The 19,516-nt window shown below is 44.3% G+C and overlaps 1 protein-coding gene across 1 annotated transcript in view; it reads right to left on the minus strand.

Annotated features, from left to right (window-relative positions):
- The window catches only part of GRM7 (glutamate receptor, metabotropic 7), a 212,102-nt gene that overhangs the window by 90,406 nt on the left and 102,180 nt on the right, over window positions 1-19,516 (minus strand). The window contains 2 exon segments of the mRNA XM_009868286.1: window positions 11,034-11,173; window positions 11,990-12,131. Of these exon segments, the coding sequence (XP_009866588.1) occupies window positions 11,034-11,173; window positions 11,990-12,131 (282 nt within the window).

Consider the following 19,516-nt stretch of genomic DNA (forward strand, 5'->3'; position numbering starts at 1 on the left):
GAGCTGAGAGATCATTGTGGGAGTTATTTTCTTTATTTTCTTTTCCCCTCCCTGCATTTTTACATATTGCATTAGTAGAAACCTTTGGTTTGCTTGGGCCTTCTTCATTTAATAGTTTGCATGATTATTAATTTTATCCTAATTTAGCTAAGAGGGAGAACAGACTGCAGGTGTTAAAAGCTTTGGTTGATGGCAGCTTGATGCCAGGTGTCCACAGGAGCTCTTGACCCCCTCAGCTGTGTGTAGTCACGGATGGTAAATGGAGAATAACGGCTTTTGACTCCTCAAAAAGCAGTTGCTGCTGCAGGAGAGCACAGGGGTGGCTCAGCCAGTGTGGGAGCAGAGAAGTGGTGCCCAGGCTTGGGTTGTGCTCTTCTCAGGCTCCTCTCCAGGGTCAGCATCAGCCGGAGCCTGTCGGGGGGCGGCAGAGGTAGAGAGCCAAGAGAAATCAGCTGAAAGCTCCTCGAAGAGGATTAGCGATCACAGGAGTCTCAGGCACCGAGCACAGGCCTTCCCCTTCTAGATCTTTTTCTTTCTTTCCCTTCGTTTTGATAGTGGTTTGAGATGGCTCAGGCAGTGTGGCAGCTCAGCCAGAAGCTCTCCACCTTGCATCACCTCAGGGTGAGCAGGTGCTTCCCACCACCGCATCCTTCGACACCTCTCAGCCCCAGGCTCTGAAGTGGAGCAGCAGGCTCAGGGGCTACAGCTGTGTTAATAGGAATAAGCGAATTAATTTCCAGCTGGACCATGTCACCTAATTGAAACGAAAACTGAGCTACACTTACAAGACGTTTTACCTTAAACTGTACAGAAGGAAACCTTGGCTTGCAAACACGCAGCTCCTCACCATCCTACAATTACATTTTAACTATCAGACAAAAGGTTCGTGTTTATTTACCCTTACCGGGAGATCAAGATCATTGATCTATTGACTCTTGCTTCACTTTACTAAAGAGCTAGCCTATGTGATTATACTGAGGCTTTTTTTTTTTCTAAATTATTTTCCATTTCCTTTGTTGTCATTCAGTCAGTCAACAAAATAAAATCGCGTTCCCAAAGCAGATCTGCGAGCCCAGCGTGAGTAAAGTGGGCACTTCAGCTTTCATTGTATCATCTTTAAGGAAATTATGTGTATTATTATGTGTATTATTTCCTAAACCATTACTTTCAAAAGCCTATAATCATTCAAGCATTAACAACACAAACTAAAAGGAAAAAAAACCCAATCGAACAATCAAGAGAACCCTTTCAAATCTCTGATTCCTAAAATTAGCACGTTTCTTTTTTGCGCCTGAACCTGTCGTACCCAGTGGAGCTGAGCCTCTTTCAGAAACACACAATTCACGGGTTTGTGTGCGCGGAGCCCCAGCAGCAGAGAGGCTGGAGCCTGCAGAGACCTTTGCTGGGATGCTCCAGATCCCCACGGCGAGAGCTGGGACCGGGATCAATACCTGCTCAGGCAGGAACACACAGACACCCACCAACATGCAATACTTACAGCCAATACATTTTAAATGCATATAACACGAGCATATTAATTTGCTACTTGCAGATAGGAACACCATGCTTGCATTTTACCCTAATAAAAGCCTCAAACTTTTTTCTTTTATTATTTTTGCTGTGCTTCATCGACTGTGAAGTCCTATTTCTTTTCTGGGTTGCTAATAAAGAGAAAGAATAAGCAAGTCACAGATGATTTCAGAGACTAATTTTAAGTGGCCTAGAGAGAGAGACTCTCTTTTAGGCTGTGGTTATTTTCATTTTTCTAGTGCAAAAAATAACTCTTGTAGAGAAGACTGATGACTGAATCTTTCATTTCTTCCATCACCTTACGGCACAAGCAGATTGTATTTGTATCCCAAATTTCACTGCCCCTCGTTTCAGTGTCTGAAGCTTCCCAAATTAAAACACTCTAACAATTGTAAAGGAAACTAAACGGTCACCTCGTACCGATGGTTCTAATCTCAAAGTCATCACTCAGAGCTCTTTCCTGACCCAAGCGTGCCACAAATGTGAACAAACAATAAGAGAGCCCATCGGTCCTTCTGCTCAATTTTGCAATGCCTATGGGCAGCCCACCAGGCACTGGCCTGGAAATGCTACACAGTGCATTAAATTCTTTCCGCTTTGCCAAAGCAGTGTATCAGAGATGAAAAATTATCTGTTCCATTAGGAACAACCTGTGGTTCTCAGCCCTCCTGCAGGATGGCATTACTAGAACTAGATATTTGGGACCATTCATAGCTATTTTTACCTAAAGCAGGAACAGTTTGTTTTAGAAAGCTCCTGCATTTTCTTTTTTTTCTTTTTTTTTTTTTAATGAAAGAAATATATAACACAAATGGCAAAACAAATAGCCTGCCAATATACTTCCTGCAGGGTAAAAAAATGTGTTAACCTCTGAAATTACGGTGTAACAAATATCAGGAGGGATGCAACTCTCACGCAAAGAGGAGAGGGGAGCTCTTCCCTCTCCCTCCCCGCTGAAGCAGCCCCAGATCTAGACCCGCCTGTGCTGTCGGTGCCAGCACTGCCCTGAGGGAGGGGGAGAAGGTGGGACCATCTTTCCTCTACGTCTGTTTCCATGCCTTAAACAGAATGAGAAACGACAACATCATTTTTTCATGATTCTCCACGAGCCGGGTCTGCTCCAGCCGCCCAGCAAGGGCTCACTCACGCGGGGGCCAGTGAGGTTCCCCCGAGCTTCATCACTCCCCAGATTCTGGAAATCCTGCCAATTTTACGAACAAAGAGAAAATAAATTCCTTTCAACAAATGAGGCTTGAAACCCTGCACAGAAGCAAGGACTGACAGCACTGGGAAGCGCTAGGATCGCCTGATCTGAGGGGCTTGCGTTGCAAACCATCGTTCGCCTTCTTCCCGTGCGTGTCGTCGGCGAGCAGCCCTCGCCTGGACGAGGAGTCTGGTTGCCAGCCCAAGCTGCCCTCGGCTCTGCTGCCTCGCACAAAAGCTGGAAAGCAGCCTCTGCCCGTGAAGCTTCTCCAGGCACGGCCGCCCACGGCCGCCTGCCACGGCGAGCAAAGCTGCAGAGGGAGGCTTGGAGGTGCCACCACATCCCACGCAGAGCAGGGCCAGCAGGGTTTCTAAAAATAAAATTCTTCCTTTCTGGGTGGAAATGTTCTGCCCATATGCGTCCAACAGACAGCTCGGACCAGTTCAGTGTGGGTCATCGAGAGGAAAACCGTTCTTCAGAAAAGCAGTTCAGGGTATTCCAAACCGAAGGCGACTGAGGATGTATCTGACCAGTGATCAGTAACCAAACATTTCTCTGTGAATTATCTCCTCTCACAGCATCAACCACTCTGGTTTGTGTGTCTGTACACATCTCCCTCTCTCAAAACAACCACCCACACAATCTCCAGTGTCCTGAAATAACAGCTAAAAACGAACATCAAAGAGAAAATGCCAATACAAGCCCTAGGAGCAATACCCAAAATACAGATAACAGAGAGAGACATCTAACCCATGGAATGCGTAACAGCTGCCTTCGAGCAGAGAAGAACCTCGACTTCAAGCAAGCCAGCTCTGCCCTAGGTTGAGCAAGCAATTTATTTAATTTCAAGGGGCCAAAGAGAAAGCTCCTTAAATACTTTACAGTGGTTCTTCACTGTCCAATTAGAGCTTTCTATCTAATTTCTTTGCTATGAAGCAGCAGCGCTATTTGAAAAGGTACCGGTTCAAATCCCCTTTGAGATAAAATTTCTCGTTAAAGCCGTCGTGGTGATGAGCCATGCCTCATGCTGAGCAGTGGCAGATAACTCTCTTTAATACTCAGAAAAGATCACATCTTCAAACTGTCCAAGAAAGCCCCAAAGACCTCCAATAACTGAACACCACAAAGTGCCCAGATGTGTAACTTTAGCAAGGAACCGCTGTAGGAGTTTCCATTTGGAGTTGCAATGGTTCGTGTTCCTTCTTGGCGCATCTCCTCACGGGAGCTGGGGCTGGGACGCTCCAGGGTGCTGCCTTCAAGTCAGCACGGAGATTTACAGCTGGGACTGCATTTCTCAGTGACTAACATGGGGAATCTTAAACAAAAGAGAAAAAAAAGCCCAGAGGCTTCAATGCCTTTTGTTTGCAAGAAAACCACAAAAACATTAATTTGAAGCTTCACAAAAATCCGTGTTTCTTAGCTTCTCTGTACCTGCGTGTTAAAAAACAATGCTACCCTTAAGCTCCTGTCTCTCTGAACTTACTAAACCTCTCCCCAAAGCCTTTGCTTCAACCTTTTTAAGTCGAGCCCCATGGTGCTGCTGCTGCCTCCATCTGTCCGTTCATCCCTCTGTCTGTCTGCCCATCCCTCTGTCCGCCCGTCCTGCCTCACTGCATGGCTATAGCACGAGTTCACACGCCAGCCAGCAAGAGGCAGCGAGATCCAGGAGGAATCAAAGCTGATCTCAACTCCCAGAGTGACTTTTCAAGAGGTTGGCATCAATACACAATGAACTTTCCGCGGATTGTGAGCGTGGCTTGGATTCTCGGGTAACCGCGGTATTAATTTAAATGCAATTAATGGTTTCAGGAATGTTGGGAAAGACACATTCTCAACGAGTCTGCAGGTAGAACGACTTCAAACACAGCATGATTGATACAGAAGAACAGAAAGGTAGATTCTTCCTTCACCTGTGCTTGGCCAGCCAACAGGTTGTCTATAAGGAATGGGAAGTGCCATTTGAAAGGTTCTTTCTGACAAAACATACAGGATGAAATAACAAACCTGTCTTAACAGATGATACGTTTCTGTATTTAATTACTTAGCAACATGAGTGTACAGCACCCTTAGCATTTTCATTACGAAGCTGCTAGAGACAGTTTATACTCAGGAGGGAGAAAAATGCAAATAAGTGTTTGGCTATATGGTCCTTTGTGCAAACTTTGCTGGTAAGAGACTTCAAACCAAAATCCCTCTCTCAACCTACTGACAAAAGTGTATTTCCTGACTATGGTTGGTTGTGATGACACAATTTAAAGCCCCAAAAGCCAGCGGAGGGAGAATCATTGAGCTGCTCCCAAACAGCCAACCTGGAGGTGCCCAGGAAGGACAAACTCCAGAGATCACAGAATCCTAGAATGTCTCAGGTTGGAAGGGACCTCAGAGATCATCTAACCCAACCCCCTGCCATGGGCAGGGACACCCTGAACCAGCCCAGGATGCTCAAGACCTCATCCAACCTGGCCTTGAACACCTCCAGGCACCCCAGGGGGGGGGCCAGCCACAACTGAAAAGCTGGAAAACAGAGCACGGTAAAAAGTCATCTGAGCCAGGCTATAAACAAAAAGAATCTAAACCTGATGATTTTGCCAATATGATGATGAGATAAAGGCTGTTCTCTGCTGTTGGGGCAGAGGTGGGTAAGCGCTGCACGAAGCGTGTCCTTCCCAGAGAAACATCCCGGGGTGAATGCAGCCACAGCTTGAGACGGGACAGCGTACCTGAATTTATTCCTGTTGGATAAAATCCAGTACTGCCTCTGACACAGAGGAAAATGAACCCTGAGCTTCTTCGCTTTGCTACACTGGGGATGTGAAGGTAAAGTACTTCAGAGCCGCTGAACAGTGAGATATAATTTCTTTGTAATTTTCTTCTTAAATCACTACTCTTGCTTTTGTTTTTTTTTTTCTTTTCTTTTCTTTTCCTAGGATTAATATCGCCCAAATTAAAAGGAAGCAAATCAACTCTTGTTGAAAACAAAACCAAAACATTAAAACCATGATTCACTAACAAACAACTGAAAAATTCAAGGACAGTTACGTAGGGTTACAGCGCTTGCAACACTTCTAGGTGGTTTTGTTCCTTTTTTTAAAAAATAGCTATGCACTTCCCTGTGCTGAATTTGAGCCATTCTTTAACCTCACAGCTGCGAGCTTCACAAGATTACAGACCTAGGCCCCATCCACAGCTTGCTGGAATTGAATCATTAATCTTCAATCTAGTTCAATTCCGTTGTTTAGTTGTGTCAAATGCTAAACTCAGACCATAAAGAATATATTTTTCCATCACTGGCAAAGCATTTTGCCAGGATTTCAAAATATTTAACATCATATATATATTTTTTTTTCTGTTTGTCTTGGTTTTATTTCACTGGGAGCTGGTATCCATGAAAACAGATCGCATGTGAGTACGAAAGATAAGGAAAACTATTTTAAAAGAAAAAAATTAGAGGAAGAACTGGGTATCCAAAATTGCTAGGTCAGTAGCATGAATGCTAACAACTTGAACCACAGCGTTACAATCCAATTCAAAATTTTTTGCACAGAGGCACAGAAACAACAGAAAGCAAGAGATAAGTAGACAGTTGTTCATCTTCTTAACAGTTGAGGTTAAGAGGAAAACAATTTCTAAGATAACTCTGAATAGAGAGGCATTTTTAACTCATAGAATTTATATATATTTATTTTTGAAGCTTTGTAGGACGGATCTGGAACCCTTAAAAATATGGCTGTGATTTTCAGCGATTACTCCTCCCTGCTCTAGGCCTATCTCTAAGTCTTTTGAATGGCTTTTATTTCTAAAAACATAGTCGCTCAATATTTTCTGCAGATCCTGTCAACCTCAGTGTATCGGAGCGGGTCGATCACAAAAGAGCATCCAAAATTAGTACTGTCTCTTGAAAACAGTAGTTTCCACTAGTTCATACGTGGGGCTTAACAAGATACCAACAGATATTAATGAGGTCTTACTAGGTATTGGGTCCTTCTGCACTAAACCCAGTGGTGAAAGGATAAACCTTGGAGTAGCATGAAAGAAGTATTTTTTCAGGAAGAAAGCTGCCTATTTCCTCATTTCAGCTGTCACACAGTATTTGATAAAAATATACTGCTGGGCTGCCATGGAGCGTGTGGTATGTGCCTTTCCAAGGTCCAGACAATATCCTGAATGTCACTGTTCTACCTGTCACATGTGCTCTCTACTACCACACTCCTCAAGGAGTTTAATGGACCATTTTTAATCTCAACAGATGCTACAGACTGCACTCTGAAGTGTAGGCATTGCTTAGACTGGAAGAAAAAATGGGGAAGAAAAGAAACAAAAAGGGGATTCTGAAACCCAAGATCATCTGGCTGACTTCATTCCTCCAACCCGGGCATCTTCTGGACAAGTGCTCTCTGGCAGCTTTCCGTACTGAATTCAGCAAGTACTGCGCAAACCTGCTCCAAAAAGATCAGGCTTTTCCAGGTCCCATGCCACAGGTATCTTCTTATCGCTGGCAGGAAGATCTGCTTTTCCTCCAGGGGAAGAATTTAAGAACTCCTGACTTTGAATCTGCCTGCTAGGGAGAACTTCAACTGATATCTGGGCCAGTAGCATTATCATTGTTCATCAGAGGGTCCTCCAGCTAACTCTTAGGCACATCTGCATGGTGTAATAAAGAGAGCCACCCCAGGCAGTTAAAAAGTGTAATTAGATTTGGGTACAGCAGTGACAACAAGGCGGGGAAATGCTCTGAAGTTTAATTAAATCTACGGAAACATGAAGCGGTCAAGTGGCAGTGGAACACTTAGAGGTCAGTTTGTGATGAAAAAGGTCAGTGTGGAAGAAGTTCATTTCCAGAGGGTTGCAGTTCACCCCAGCCATCATCTGGGGAAGTCTGCAGCTGCAATGATGGTCCAGCCCATGAGAATCCAGAGAATGTTTCCATATTTTGTTTCTCCCTGGTTTGGACGGTCTACAAAGCCTCTGGGACCTCAAACGAAAAATGCGGCAAATGAGCAACTTCCTCTCAAGACTACCACTGCCCAAGGAGAAGACAACCAGGTACAGTAATTTCCTAATCTGAAGGCAAGTAGCTCAGCTGAGCTGCAAGAACTAAACACTGTAGTTTTTCCTGAAGCCTCGCTCTCTCTTTTCATTTTCCACTGTGCTTCCACTTTCCCTCTGACACCTGAAATTTTGGGAACTTGCTACACTTGCCTCAACACCTCCCACTTTTGCCATGAACCTGACAGCATCAGCATCATTACTCCGTGACAGCCTGCTTTTGCGTGCCCGAAATCCTCCTGTAGCTCCCATTTGCTCCTCTCTGCGGCGTTTCATCCATCCTGTGATTAGCTGGGCACTTGTTCTGCCCTTCCACACCAGGCTGACCAAATCTCCCCCAACGTTTGTCTTTCTGTTCAGGTGAAGGAAGAAATACGGAGGTTTCTGGGGAAGAGAGCAGCAGCTCTGCAGCACACGGCACCCTCCTGTTCCTCTCAGCGTACGCTGAAGTTTCAGTCACCTTCCGTGAGCATGAGGACACACCACCACAAACTCATTTTTGAAGAGCTCAAAGCAACAATAACCCAAATATAATGTTTTGCGGCCATATTTGTTGTAAAAAAATGAATACGTTCCGCTCTTCTTCCCCAAAAACCTGGCAAAGTCTTTCAACTTGATCGGTACTTGGTGAAGCTGGCTACCGAGCTTGTTCCGAGCGTAAGTTTTCATGGAGTGATTATGATTTAAGTGTGCACTTCCTCTGGCTCACCGACTACTGCAATTATGCAAATAAGATGCGACTTTATCCTTTCAGCATAATTACATCAAACACAATCGGGCTTTATTAAGACTGACTTAAGATGAATGAATTCAGTTCATGTAATGATTTCCTAAATCACCCCGTGGGACTACAGCATAGAAAATCTTGTCCCAAGAGTGAGATCAAGTATCAAGACAAATAACTGCATATCCGGGGCCTGATTCTATGAGAAATCGAGCGCTTTAGACTCTCTCTGGAGTCAGAGGCTGCTGGGATATTCTCACTGTTACCAGAATAGGAACTTGGAAAGGTACATCTGCATACCGGTGTAAACACACCAACAGAGCCGCGTTTCACATCTCTGGTCTGAACTGAAGAGTCATGGCTGGGGCAGAAGAGTTATCTGAAAAATGCCATTTTCCATATAATGACTGCTTCATTTTATGCCTTTACGGACATAAAAAAAAATATCTGAAGATTCAAAGTGTGTCATACACGCTTGGTCATGCAGGCGCATAAATTTTCAATGCAATTTAACATTTCTTAGCTTATTAACCTTAACGTTTCTCCCCGAAGCATGAGACGAGGTGAGCGGTATCACATATTTCAGGTTAAGGTATGGGAGCTGGAGGGCTCTGTTTCCAGCGCAATTTGTTAGGAATCTTTTTCTCACATATTACAAACACTACATAACACAGAGATAAAAGGAAAAGGAAAAAAAAAGAACAAACAGAAGATGCTCTTGAGGAGGAACATAAGGATCATCCCTTATTCATGACTAATGAAGTTCTCACCAAATCCAGTGGGAATTAAACTGGTGCTTAATGGGGGATTGATCTGGAGAGAAGGCTGCTGGGCTGGGATATTGCCCCAGGGGCAGGTCAAGTTCAAGTTTGCCAATTTAGTTTGTCTCCATCAATTTATGAGGAAAACCAAAGCTCCTTATTTCATTTGTTTTATGCCTTCATCAAAAGAAATGCATTCCTAAATTTTAGAAGGCAGATCTTAATTGCTGGATGAGAAAAGAGTAACATTAAATTGCCTGTTGTCAATTGTCCTGGTTTCATCACCAAATGAAATTACCGCAACAGAAAGAAAAACAAAACATCATGCACCAAGTCTAAATGCAAGAGAGGCAGATGATCCATATGGATAATGGCCTCACTAAGCAAAGAAATGCCAATACCTAAGGATTACTTACTTCTGTAAGTACCGGATTGCACTAGGTGTTTCTCGTGGTGGATGAAACAGAAACAGAATTGGTCCGAATCGGTGGGTGGTATCAACTGACTTTCCCTGCTTGAACCCTTCCGCTCCATTACTGTCACTTATTGTGTCCAAAAGCAAACCTCACGCTTCCCATTCTGTCCAATGTGTGCAATACAGAAGGAAAATATTTTAAAACGAACAAACTTGGCAATTTTCTATTTCTGCATACTGTTGGCAGACTCTTTGTTTCTGTGTCAGAAACCCTTAGGGATGAACACAGACAGTGTGAAAACATTATTAAAATATCCTGGTTTTCAGAAACAAAACACTTCATTGTCTATCAACTTTACGTATTTATGGAGAAATAGCATATGAAAACGCCTCCAGGGTTTAAAAAATGTAAATGGATGAAGCACATTATATACCTGAGAAGAATAACTAATGCAGTGTAGACACAGTAAAAATGAATGCAAATATTTGGTTTTGGAGCAAGGGAAGACCAGAACCTATTTTAATGGGGGCAGAGTGTTCCAGAACTCTTCGGAGACCCTGGCTGACACAAAGCCGTGTCCCAGCCGAGGAGTTTTTCTTTACTCAGTGCCGCCCTTACCAAGAACTTCTCTTTTCATATTATAGAGAACGTGGACTGTTTGGTTTGTCCAAAGGAGGCCATCTGGATAGTTAAGCATCTATACAGACCAAAGGGGTAACAAATTGAGGAAAGAACAGATAACAACCACCTCACGGAAAAAAAAAAATCAAAAAAAATTGATAAACATGGGGATTATGTAAAGAAGTGTCCCCTAATTTTTCTAGACACATGCATATCTACGAGTACACCCACTCGTGAAGCACACAAGCAATGCACGTAAAGAACTGTAGTACTTGGTCTGAACGAAATAAAAGCTAAGCTATGTTTAAATGGCAATGGCTAATTTAAAAATGAATTTTTACTTCTTCAGCAGAAAGCTTACCCACTGCTTCAGAGACGATACACAAAAATGCAAATTTCCTGTATATGTACGTGGTATTTCAGGACCATTTTGGTTTACTTCCTCTGAAGTGGTAAAGGCCCTGTCATACCACCACAGCTTTATATAAGCTCTACAATCAGGCCTTTAATAAATAACTACTGGTAGCTTCTCAGCTGTGGAGATAACACACAGTTTTCACACGAGGAACACAGACAACTCAGGAAGAATTCAGGAGATGAAGACTTGATCCATGTTCTTTACACTCTCTGTACCCTACCACATCTGTACACCTTTAGGCACAAAACATACACAAGAGAGGGTCACGAGCGATCGCTTTTGCACCCCCAGTGCTGCAGGAGAGAGCTCTTACCCTCTATGGTCGCTCGCTTGGGGAGGATGGTGATGGCTCCTTCGGCCACGTCCTCCTACACCTTGGAGCCCCACGTGTCCGAGCCCACCCAGAGGAAGTGACCGACCTGATCCGCCCTCTTGGCGGCCGCAAGGATTTGCCTGCAGAGAAAGAACATTTTCACAAATCAACTTAATTGAAGCACGTAACATATAGTAACGGTGTGTTGCAACCGCCGCACAAGCAGGAACAGCCCGTTCTGTAACCGACAGAGCTCAGGGACTTCGCAAAACACCGCGTCCCGGTCCACGCAGCACAGGCTGGACCTCTCTTAATTCACCCTGTATCCTAAGACGGAAATACTGAATCCACTAAAAGTCTTGCCACTGGCCTTACTGAAAATTGATCCTAACTTCTCTGTGCCTCGTTTTGCAGAACTGAGCTTCTCAGCGATTGACCACTCCATCACAACTTTAGGCTAACTGAAAATTCTGGAGAGAGAAGATGTCCACAAAGTGGGCAAGTCGAGAAATGAGTCACGCTTTTAAAATCTATTTTCTATTATTTTATGAGCAAGTTGTATGCGGTTAAACCTTGAGCACCTTACTTGGCTTAACCTTGAGCACCCAAGCCGTTTAGTCACTGGGAACCACCACTTGCCACAGAACAGCCTCTGAATTAATGGACAACGTGCGGCAGTATGAGCTTGGAGAGAGAGGCATCTTCTCGAAGCCTCTTTGAGAGGGAAGGTCAGGTCTGTGCCCCAATGCACGAGTCTCCCTGCACCCGGAAAAGCCTCCAGACCATGGCCAACATCGCTGTCCCCCCAGTGACGTGCTCAGTCTAGGGCATCAGCCACCTCCACAGCCCCTCTTAACAACAGCCATTTCCACTTCATGATTCATATCTTACTTGCTCTCTCTTTTCTGCAACAGCTATCCGAGCCCGAATGAATTAATTCCCTCAGCCATCCTTACTTTATGTCCTCATCGTTGGCAAAAATAACGATGGCCCTGGCGTTGGGAGTTTCCAGGAGCTGCTTGATAATTTTATCGAAGTAGATGGTCTTGTCCTTGCGATCCTGGGGGATTTTCAGGGACTGAGCGATGCAGAGCCCACCTGTGGAAGAAAGAAGAAAGAAAGAACAGGATAGTGTCAGAGGAAAGGCAGTGGGAAACGCACGTGGCTGAAGGGGAGCCTGGGAGGAAGAAACAATCCGATCGGATCGCTGCCCTTACGCAGCACTTAATCTTCACATCAAGCTTCCTGAGGGATTCATACAGGTTTTTTTTTGCACAGAGGCTGCATGCCTGCAGAGGGTCACAGATTAAACAGATGGGCAAAACCAATATGACAGAAAAGCAAAATCAACAAATAAAAGAGTCAGCAGAGGGATTTACAAAAACCCCCAAAACCACAACAAAACAAACAGCAACCTGAGCAGGCTTAAACTGATTTTAAAAAAAGAACGACAGGCTGAAAGGCAAGTGACGTTGACAGTGCATTAGGCAAACTCTATCTTAGTGAACTGCTGAGATTCTTTTCAGTTTTGCAAGTTGCAGGATGAGGCTTGAACGACCTGGTCTAGTGGGAGGTGTCCCTGCCCATAGCACAGGGGTTGGAATGTGATGAGCTTTAAGGTCCCCTCTAACCCAAACCATTCCATGATATCGAGGGAAAGTGCTTCCACTGAAACATCTGGAACAGGCACAGACTGGAACAGCAAAGACTTGAGTTATTGGCGAAGCAGATTGTTCCAGACAACGCTTCCTCATTCAGACACCCACCAGCAAATGGGATGGAGCAGCCCAAGCAACTGAAGCCCCTGTGAACTGGACTTCTCATAAATACCCAGGTAATATTGCAAAAAACAGCATCAGCACAGTAACAGTGATAAATACCTCGGTGCCAAAGCAGCACTCACTTCTAACACAGTTTATATATCACAGTTATATGGCTTGTTTTAGGCAAAATTAAATAAATAGACAATCACATCTCCGGCGACATTCCGGTTGTCATTGTTGGCAGATGAAAACACAACTTTTGCCTTCGTTATTTTGTTTCTCAGGGATAAACACTTTCATCTTTCATGGCATCTTAGATCCCAACTTTCTCGGTATACTGCACAGGGTACTAATTAATAAAGTATCAGAGACGCATAATAAGAAACAGCAGTGGGGATGAGTTAATTAAAAGACAGTGGGATGAAGGAGATATTCACAGACAGGCTTTAAAATACAGATTTAAAAGCACTGTTAAAAGAAGCAATAGGGAAGGTGAACCCTCGAGGAGCTGGCGGCAGCCGACGAGTCCCTTGCTCGTCTGCGATCCCTGTAGGAAAACCCCCAAACACCTGTAAGGACCAAATTCACAGTTTAAAAATGGCCAAACATGGCTCTTCTGCAGATCTCTGAGCACTTCATAAAGTAGGTCAGGATCATTTCTCCTTAATTCAGATGCAGAGAAGCAGAGAGACATGGAGGTTGCCTGAAGTCAAGCCAGGTCTGTTGATCTAAAAACTCTAGGGGCAAAAAAGATTGATTTTGGTAGGAAGAAATAAAAGGGTGGAAATGCTGAGAAAGAATAAAACAGAATAATAATGCCCAACTTTTTCTCTGACTCACGCAGAATGTTTCATTTTGTCTTACAATGATCACAGCCTGAAATTATTGCAACCTGATTTCTTTCTTTACAGGAAGACAATACTGATTTTAAAAAGCAAACTCCATTTTTAAATGAGGAAAGAAACTGTCATTGCTACTAAGTTCAAACAGATGAAACGCTTTTAAATGCTCTTTCTATAAAGTTATTAGCTGCTCTGAGAAAGTACCTGTGCCCTCCCGGCATTCCATCATGCCAAGCCAAGCTCCTTCAAATCTCCCACAAGAGACTCTGATTTCTTGTCAGCTAAGGATGTGGTGACGTTGGAGAATTCAATGAGAGAAAAGGGAAAAAAAATCAACCAACAACAAAAACCAACCCAAACCAACCCACAGACTGCCACAAAGCTCCCAGATTTGCCACTTGCAAATTTATTCCCTCCACGGAGTCCTTTCAAGAGGATCCCACTTCAACACAGCAGAACAGCAGAGGATATATTTTATAGTGTCGAGACCAAAGGGCTTTCACATGCTGGATGGAGCCATTATTTAGACACATCTGAAGCTGCTGTGAAGATCCTTTGCAATTCCTCACAGCTCGCTGCTGCTTCCGTTCAGAAAAAGTGGGCTCTCTCACGGGAGGATGGGAAATAGAGCCCCAAAGAACAGCCAGGCACGCAGAGCGACATTATTCCCCTGCACCTTCCTGTTTCTAATTAGTGCACCAGTGAGTAACTTTAATAGCCTTGTAAATCAGCAAAGACGAATGCTTCCGGGTGCTCATCCCCAGATCCCAAAGCTCCACCGGGGAGAAACGACCACCCTGCAGGAGTGCAGGGAGAAGCGAGCCAAAAGCTCTCAGACCTGGCACCCGCGACAGCAATATTTCTGTAGTTAAGAGACTATCTCCACTAAAGAATCCTTGTATACAGGGCCGAAAAAACCCAAACCACACCTCCCCCAGATCAGGTGAGACATTGGTGGTGTAAAACTATTATTTAAAAAAAAAAAATCACTACTCAGTGTTAAGTAATTGTGATCTACGTGATCTAAGTGCTTGGAGAAAAAAGGCTAAAATGGCTGGGAAGGCTGCTAGCTCGGCCACCCACCCTGACAATAATTACACCTATTGTGTGGGTCAGGCAGTCTCTACTGCCTGGATGGAGAAGCCAAAAATCTTATTATAGTGGATAATGATTACAGCTGAACTGAGCATCTTTGGACAGAGAGACAGCTGTGGCCAGGCTCTCAATAGCTAGGGGGAAAAAAAAAAGGCCTCTAATGCAACGGACAGCTTCAAAACATGTAATTTCCATGTGGTTTTTTTTAAAAAAAAAATAGAAAAGAGGACCCAGGGTGGAGAGAGGGAACAGTTTGGAATTTGGGAGGGCAGGTTTCAGGTCCTTCACGCGATACAGAGTTTTCCACGATCTTTGGGAGGTGAGCTTCTCTTGGTTTCTCTGCTGTCCACTGGTGAAGTAGCAGAGCTCCTTTTTCAACCCACTGGTGATGGTGGGGGTGCAGTGCAATTATGGAGTAAGTGGTAAGCAGGAATTACAGATAAATGGTAAATATCAATGATTAAGCCCATTTTTTTAATCTATGGTATAACAGATATAGTGCTTTCTACAAAACAGCAGCAGGAGAGCCCAGCACTAGAAAGCACTCTCTGAAGCAACCTCGGGAACAGAAACGGCTACAACCATACAGGGCAGATCGGGGGCAAATAAAAAAAGGCAGAGAATTAAGATGTAAAAGGACCAAGACTCAGAACCTACAATTCAGACTGAGCTTCTGCAACCAAATGCAAAGGTCGTTATAAAGACAGTGGATATTGGAGATGAATAGAAGAGAGATGTATACACATCGCAGTACATATAAGATACATCGCTCGAGCAAGGCTGCAAGCAGATGTTTAACTCCTTTAATGATGGAATTTTTGAAATTCCCAGGAATTTCCAAATGAAAGGCAGTCACAACGACGAAACAGTCAGTTCGATATCACTCTACCCTTGAAACAATATCCTCTCTTTGCCAGGCGATGTATAGAAGTCTGACACTGGCATCTTTTTCATCCTCCCCTGCTGCCAGCAAATGTTTTTGTAATAACATCAAATCTGGGACGGGAACACCAGGAGCAGACCTGGTAGGTTCAGCCTTTCCAGATGCGCCTTTGTCCAACAAGTCAACCGCGCGAACGCACGATAATCTACAGCAAAGACAAGACGCCAAGGCAAACCATTTCCTCAAATAACAACTTGGAAATTATTTGGTTTTTCAGCTTCTAGTTTTTCCCAGTGGTTTGTGCCACTTTGGCAAAGCCACCCGATCGTTTGGGATTGTTCCCGGCATTAAAAATCCCCGCGCCGCAACCACGGGCAGCGCCTTGAGAAACGACAGAAACGCCAACATTTCAACCAAAATGAGCAGCACCTCCAGATTTATTTCTCTTTTTTTGGCAAATGATGCAAAGTGAAGTTGGGTCCTTTCTCTCTGGCTGGTGAAAAACAAATTTCTCCCCCAAATGTTATTTCCAGCAGAAGAGCCCTCTGAACATCATTTAGTCGCTGACAAGCCTCTTTTGAGCGGAGTTTCTATGTCATAAAATGTCCTTTCTAGTTACTCTTTGCACAAAGAGAACCTTCTTCAGCTTCATTTTGTTCCTTAGAATGGCCCCTACTTTCTCACATGCTTCTGGAGAAGTTTTAACTAAGGGATGCTGGAGATAGAAGAGATTTATCTGAAAGTATTGCTCAGGATGCTAGCAATTACGGATGCACAAACACCTGATTTTTTTTATTTGGCTGCCAGACTGAAAAAGAAAATTTATTGATCAAACCTTTTGTTGCTGCTGTTACTAGATTTTCAGTACCTCTCATTAAAATAAAAAGCCATGCAATGAATTTTACCTAAATCTAGCTGCGGGATGCATCAGCGACGTGCAGTCTCCCCACTCCTCCCTTCCTCCTCCCTGGAACCAAAGCTGCAGACTGAATTTAGATTCAGGTTACAAATAGATTTAGGAAGCAGGAAATCACATTTCCCCCCCAAATTAGTATTCACCAGATTATTTTTTTTTGTCCTTTTTTTGCAGACAATTACTACTCAACAGGGAACTGAAAATAAAAACAGTGCTGAAGGCTCAGTGCAGGAAAGTACAGTAAGGATGACTAGAAAAATCCAAGAGGAGCAGGTTAGCAAAGGGAGACTGAAAAGAATGAGTTATGCAACAAGTGGGACAATACAATATCTGTTTCTTGGCCTCCTGCTTTTACTTTTAGCAAAATGGCCTATAGGAAGGATTCAGTTTGTTCAATTACTGCCAGGAACAATGGACTAAACTCACCCTTTCCCTGCCTACATTGGATGCCAGCTTTCTTCTTTTTCTCCTTTCTAGCAGAATAAATATGTAAGATTCTGCCTCACAAGTATTGTCAAAAGCAAGTTTTGCTACGAAAATGTGCATTGAGACGCTCAAGGAAGTTGGTTTTGAACTCTGCTAATATAAAAGACCCTTTGTGACTACAAAAAAAAAGCAGAAAAAAAAGAGAAGAAAATAAAATAACAAAGTCAGTAATCTTTAGAAAAGATGAAAAAAAAAGGAGGAGTTTCAGCTCACGCTTTTCCTATCTCCAACCTCTTGAATCGCACAACGTTTTCTCATTACAAAAGCCCCCAGTGTTGCAGGGATGGTCAAGTGCAGGCCCCCAGCCTGGCCCCAGCACACTCCAAGAGCAGAAGCAGACACTGAAATACCCACATTGTGCTGCCTCTTCACCCTGAGAAGCTGCTGGAGCCACCGCTATAAAATCATCGTTAAACAATCACACTTCCCAGGCTCATCGTCAAAGCACTTTTAAAACGCCCATTGAACTTCTTTTCTTTTTCATCTTATTTTCTCACTATCAGCACTAGGAAAGAGGATCTTTTCATGCAACAGAAAGGGAAAAAAGCAAGCTGGTGGCAGGGGACCCCGCTCAGACCCCATGTGCCCCTCTCCTGGGCTGCCCTCAGGACCCACGAGAGCTTCCCTGCAGAGGAGGCTTTCTGCCAGGGTTCCCTTTCCTGCTCTGCAAAATAAATGGAAAAGACAAAACTCCAATGGAGGAATTGTGGCTTCGATCTCATGACAGATCCCATGCCACAAAATCATCAACGTGCTCATCTTGCCGTGACAAAAGGTCTGGTGCTGTGGAGCCCATGGAGCCCACCCATTCGCTGCGGAGCGACTCCCAACAGCGCAAACACTGTAAAAGATTATCAAGTCACAACACTTTTTTTTTTCTTTTCTTTTTTTTTCTCCTTTTTTCATGGGAATCCCATTCATATGTCATAGACCTGACGTAGAGATCAGGCCACATCACAGAACACTCCCGTTCACGGGCAGCTGGAGGAAAGGTGAGCGAGTTGAGCCATCTGGGTGGCAGCCGCCGTGAAGCAACTTGGAAGAAGACAGAGTAGAGATCAGGCCACATCACAGAACGCTCCCGTTCACGGGCAGCTGGAGGAAAGGCGAGTGAGTTGAGCCATCTGGGTGCCAGCCGCCGTGAAGCAACTTGGAAGAAGACAGAAAGTCTTTAAAAAGTGCCATAGCTGCCTCCCCTTCGCCTGCTGACAGGCTCTGTGCTGTGCCTCTGAAAGGCAGAACCTCGGGAGAATTCTCTGTGCAAGTTCAAGCAGTCATGCATTAAATTGTTCGGGGCATTAAACACCTAACTCTGGTATTTAAGGGTAATGGATGTATCTAGTAATCAAAGTGCTGCTTCAGTATCCATGGATACCCATGATTATGTGGTATTTTGATTCTGGTACAACACTAAGTACATTATTCTGCTTCCCCGAAAATCTCCAAGAGCTATTTTTCTTATCACCACTTAATTGGATTATCAGGTAGCAAAAGAGACAATTTAACACTTTTTCAGATGATTTATCTGCAGAGACACTCTCTTTTTTTTTTGGGAGGGGGAATCACTTTTAGCAACTTCGAAAACATCGCTTCAGAAAGTTATGTTTGCTGTGGCTGATTATTAAAAGGAACTCTCAATTAGTTTGATTAATATGTTACTTTAAAATTAGCAGCTGCCAAAAGCTGCCTCCTGGATGTTTATTACAATTATGAGAACAACACAAGGGGCTCACAGGGCTTCCTTCTGAAAGAAAGCAGCTGATTGCTTTTAAAGACCTTCCTTCCCTCCCTCCCTGCATTGATCACGCTCCCGGGCTGCTTTCAGGGTAATTACAAGGTCTGACATTTGCTCGGTTTCATACCAAGGAAAAGCTGAGCCTGCAGCTACTGTGACCCCCCCTCTTTTCCTCGCTTTGGCTGCGGGAGGCTTCCAGGTTGTCCTCCCTTCTTCCTCCCAGCCCGTCCTCGATGACCTACTGCAGAGAGCCGCCTGGCGTGGCTCGGCATGGCTTGGCATGGCACAACTGCTGGCAAGGCTTGGAATCATAGAACCATAGAATGGTTTGAGTTGGAAGGAACCTTGAAGATCGTCTCGTTCCAAGCCCCTGCCATGTGCAGGAACACCTCCCACCAGACCAGGATGCTCCAAGCCCCGTCCAATCTGGCCTTGGACACTTCCAGGGATGAGGAATCCACAATTACTCTGCCCTTGTGAGACCTCACCTCGAATATTGCATCCAGTTCTGGTGCCCTCACCATAAGAGGGACGTGGATCTGTTGGAGGGTGTTCGGAGGAGGCCACAAGGATGGTCCAGGGGCTGGAGCGGCTCTGCTACGAGGACAGGCTGTGGGAGCTGGGATTGTTCAGTCTGGAAAAGAGAAGACTTTGGGGGGACCTAAGAGCTGCCTTCCAGTACCTGAAGGGAACCTACAGGAAGGCTGGGGAGGGACTTTTTACAAGAGTGTCCAGCGATAGGACAAGGGGAAATGGGTTTAAG

The sequence above is a fragment of the Apaloderma vittatum genome, unplaced genomic scaffold, assembly GCF_000703405.1.
Source record: "Apaloderma vittatum isolate BGI_N311 unplaced genomic scaffold, ASM70340v1 scaffold6514, whole genome shotgun sequence".
In the NCBI taxonomy this organism is placed as follows: Eukaryota; Metazoa; Chordata; class Aves; order Trogoniformes; family Trogonidae; genus Apaloderma; species Apaloderma vittatum.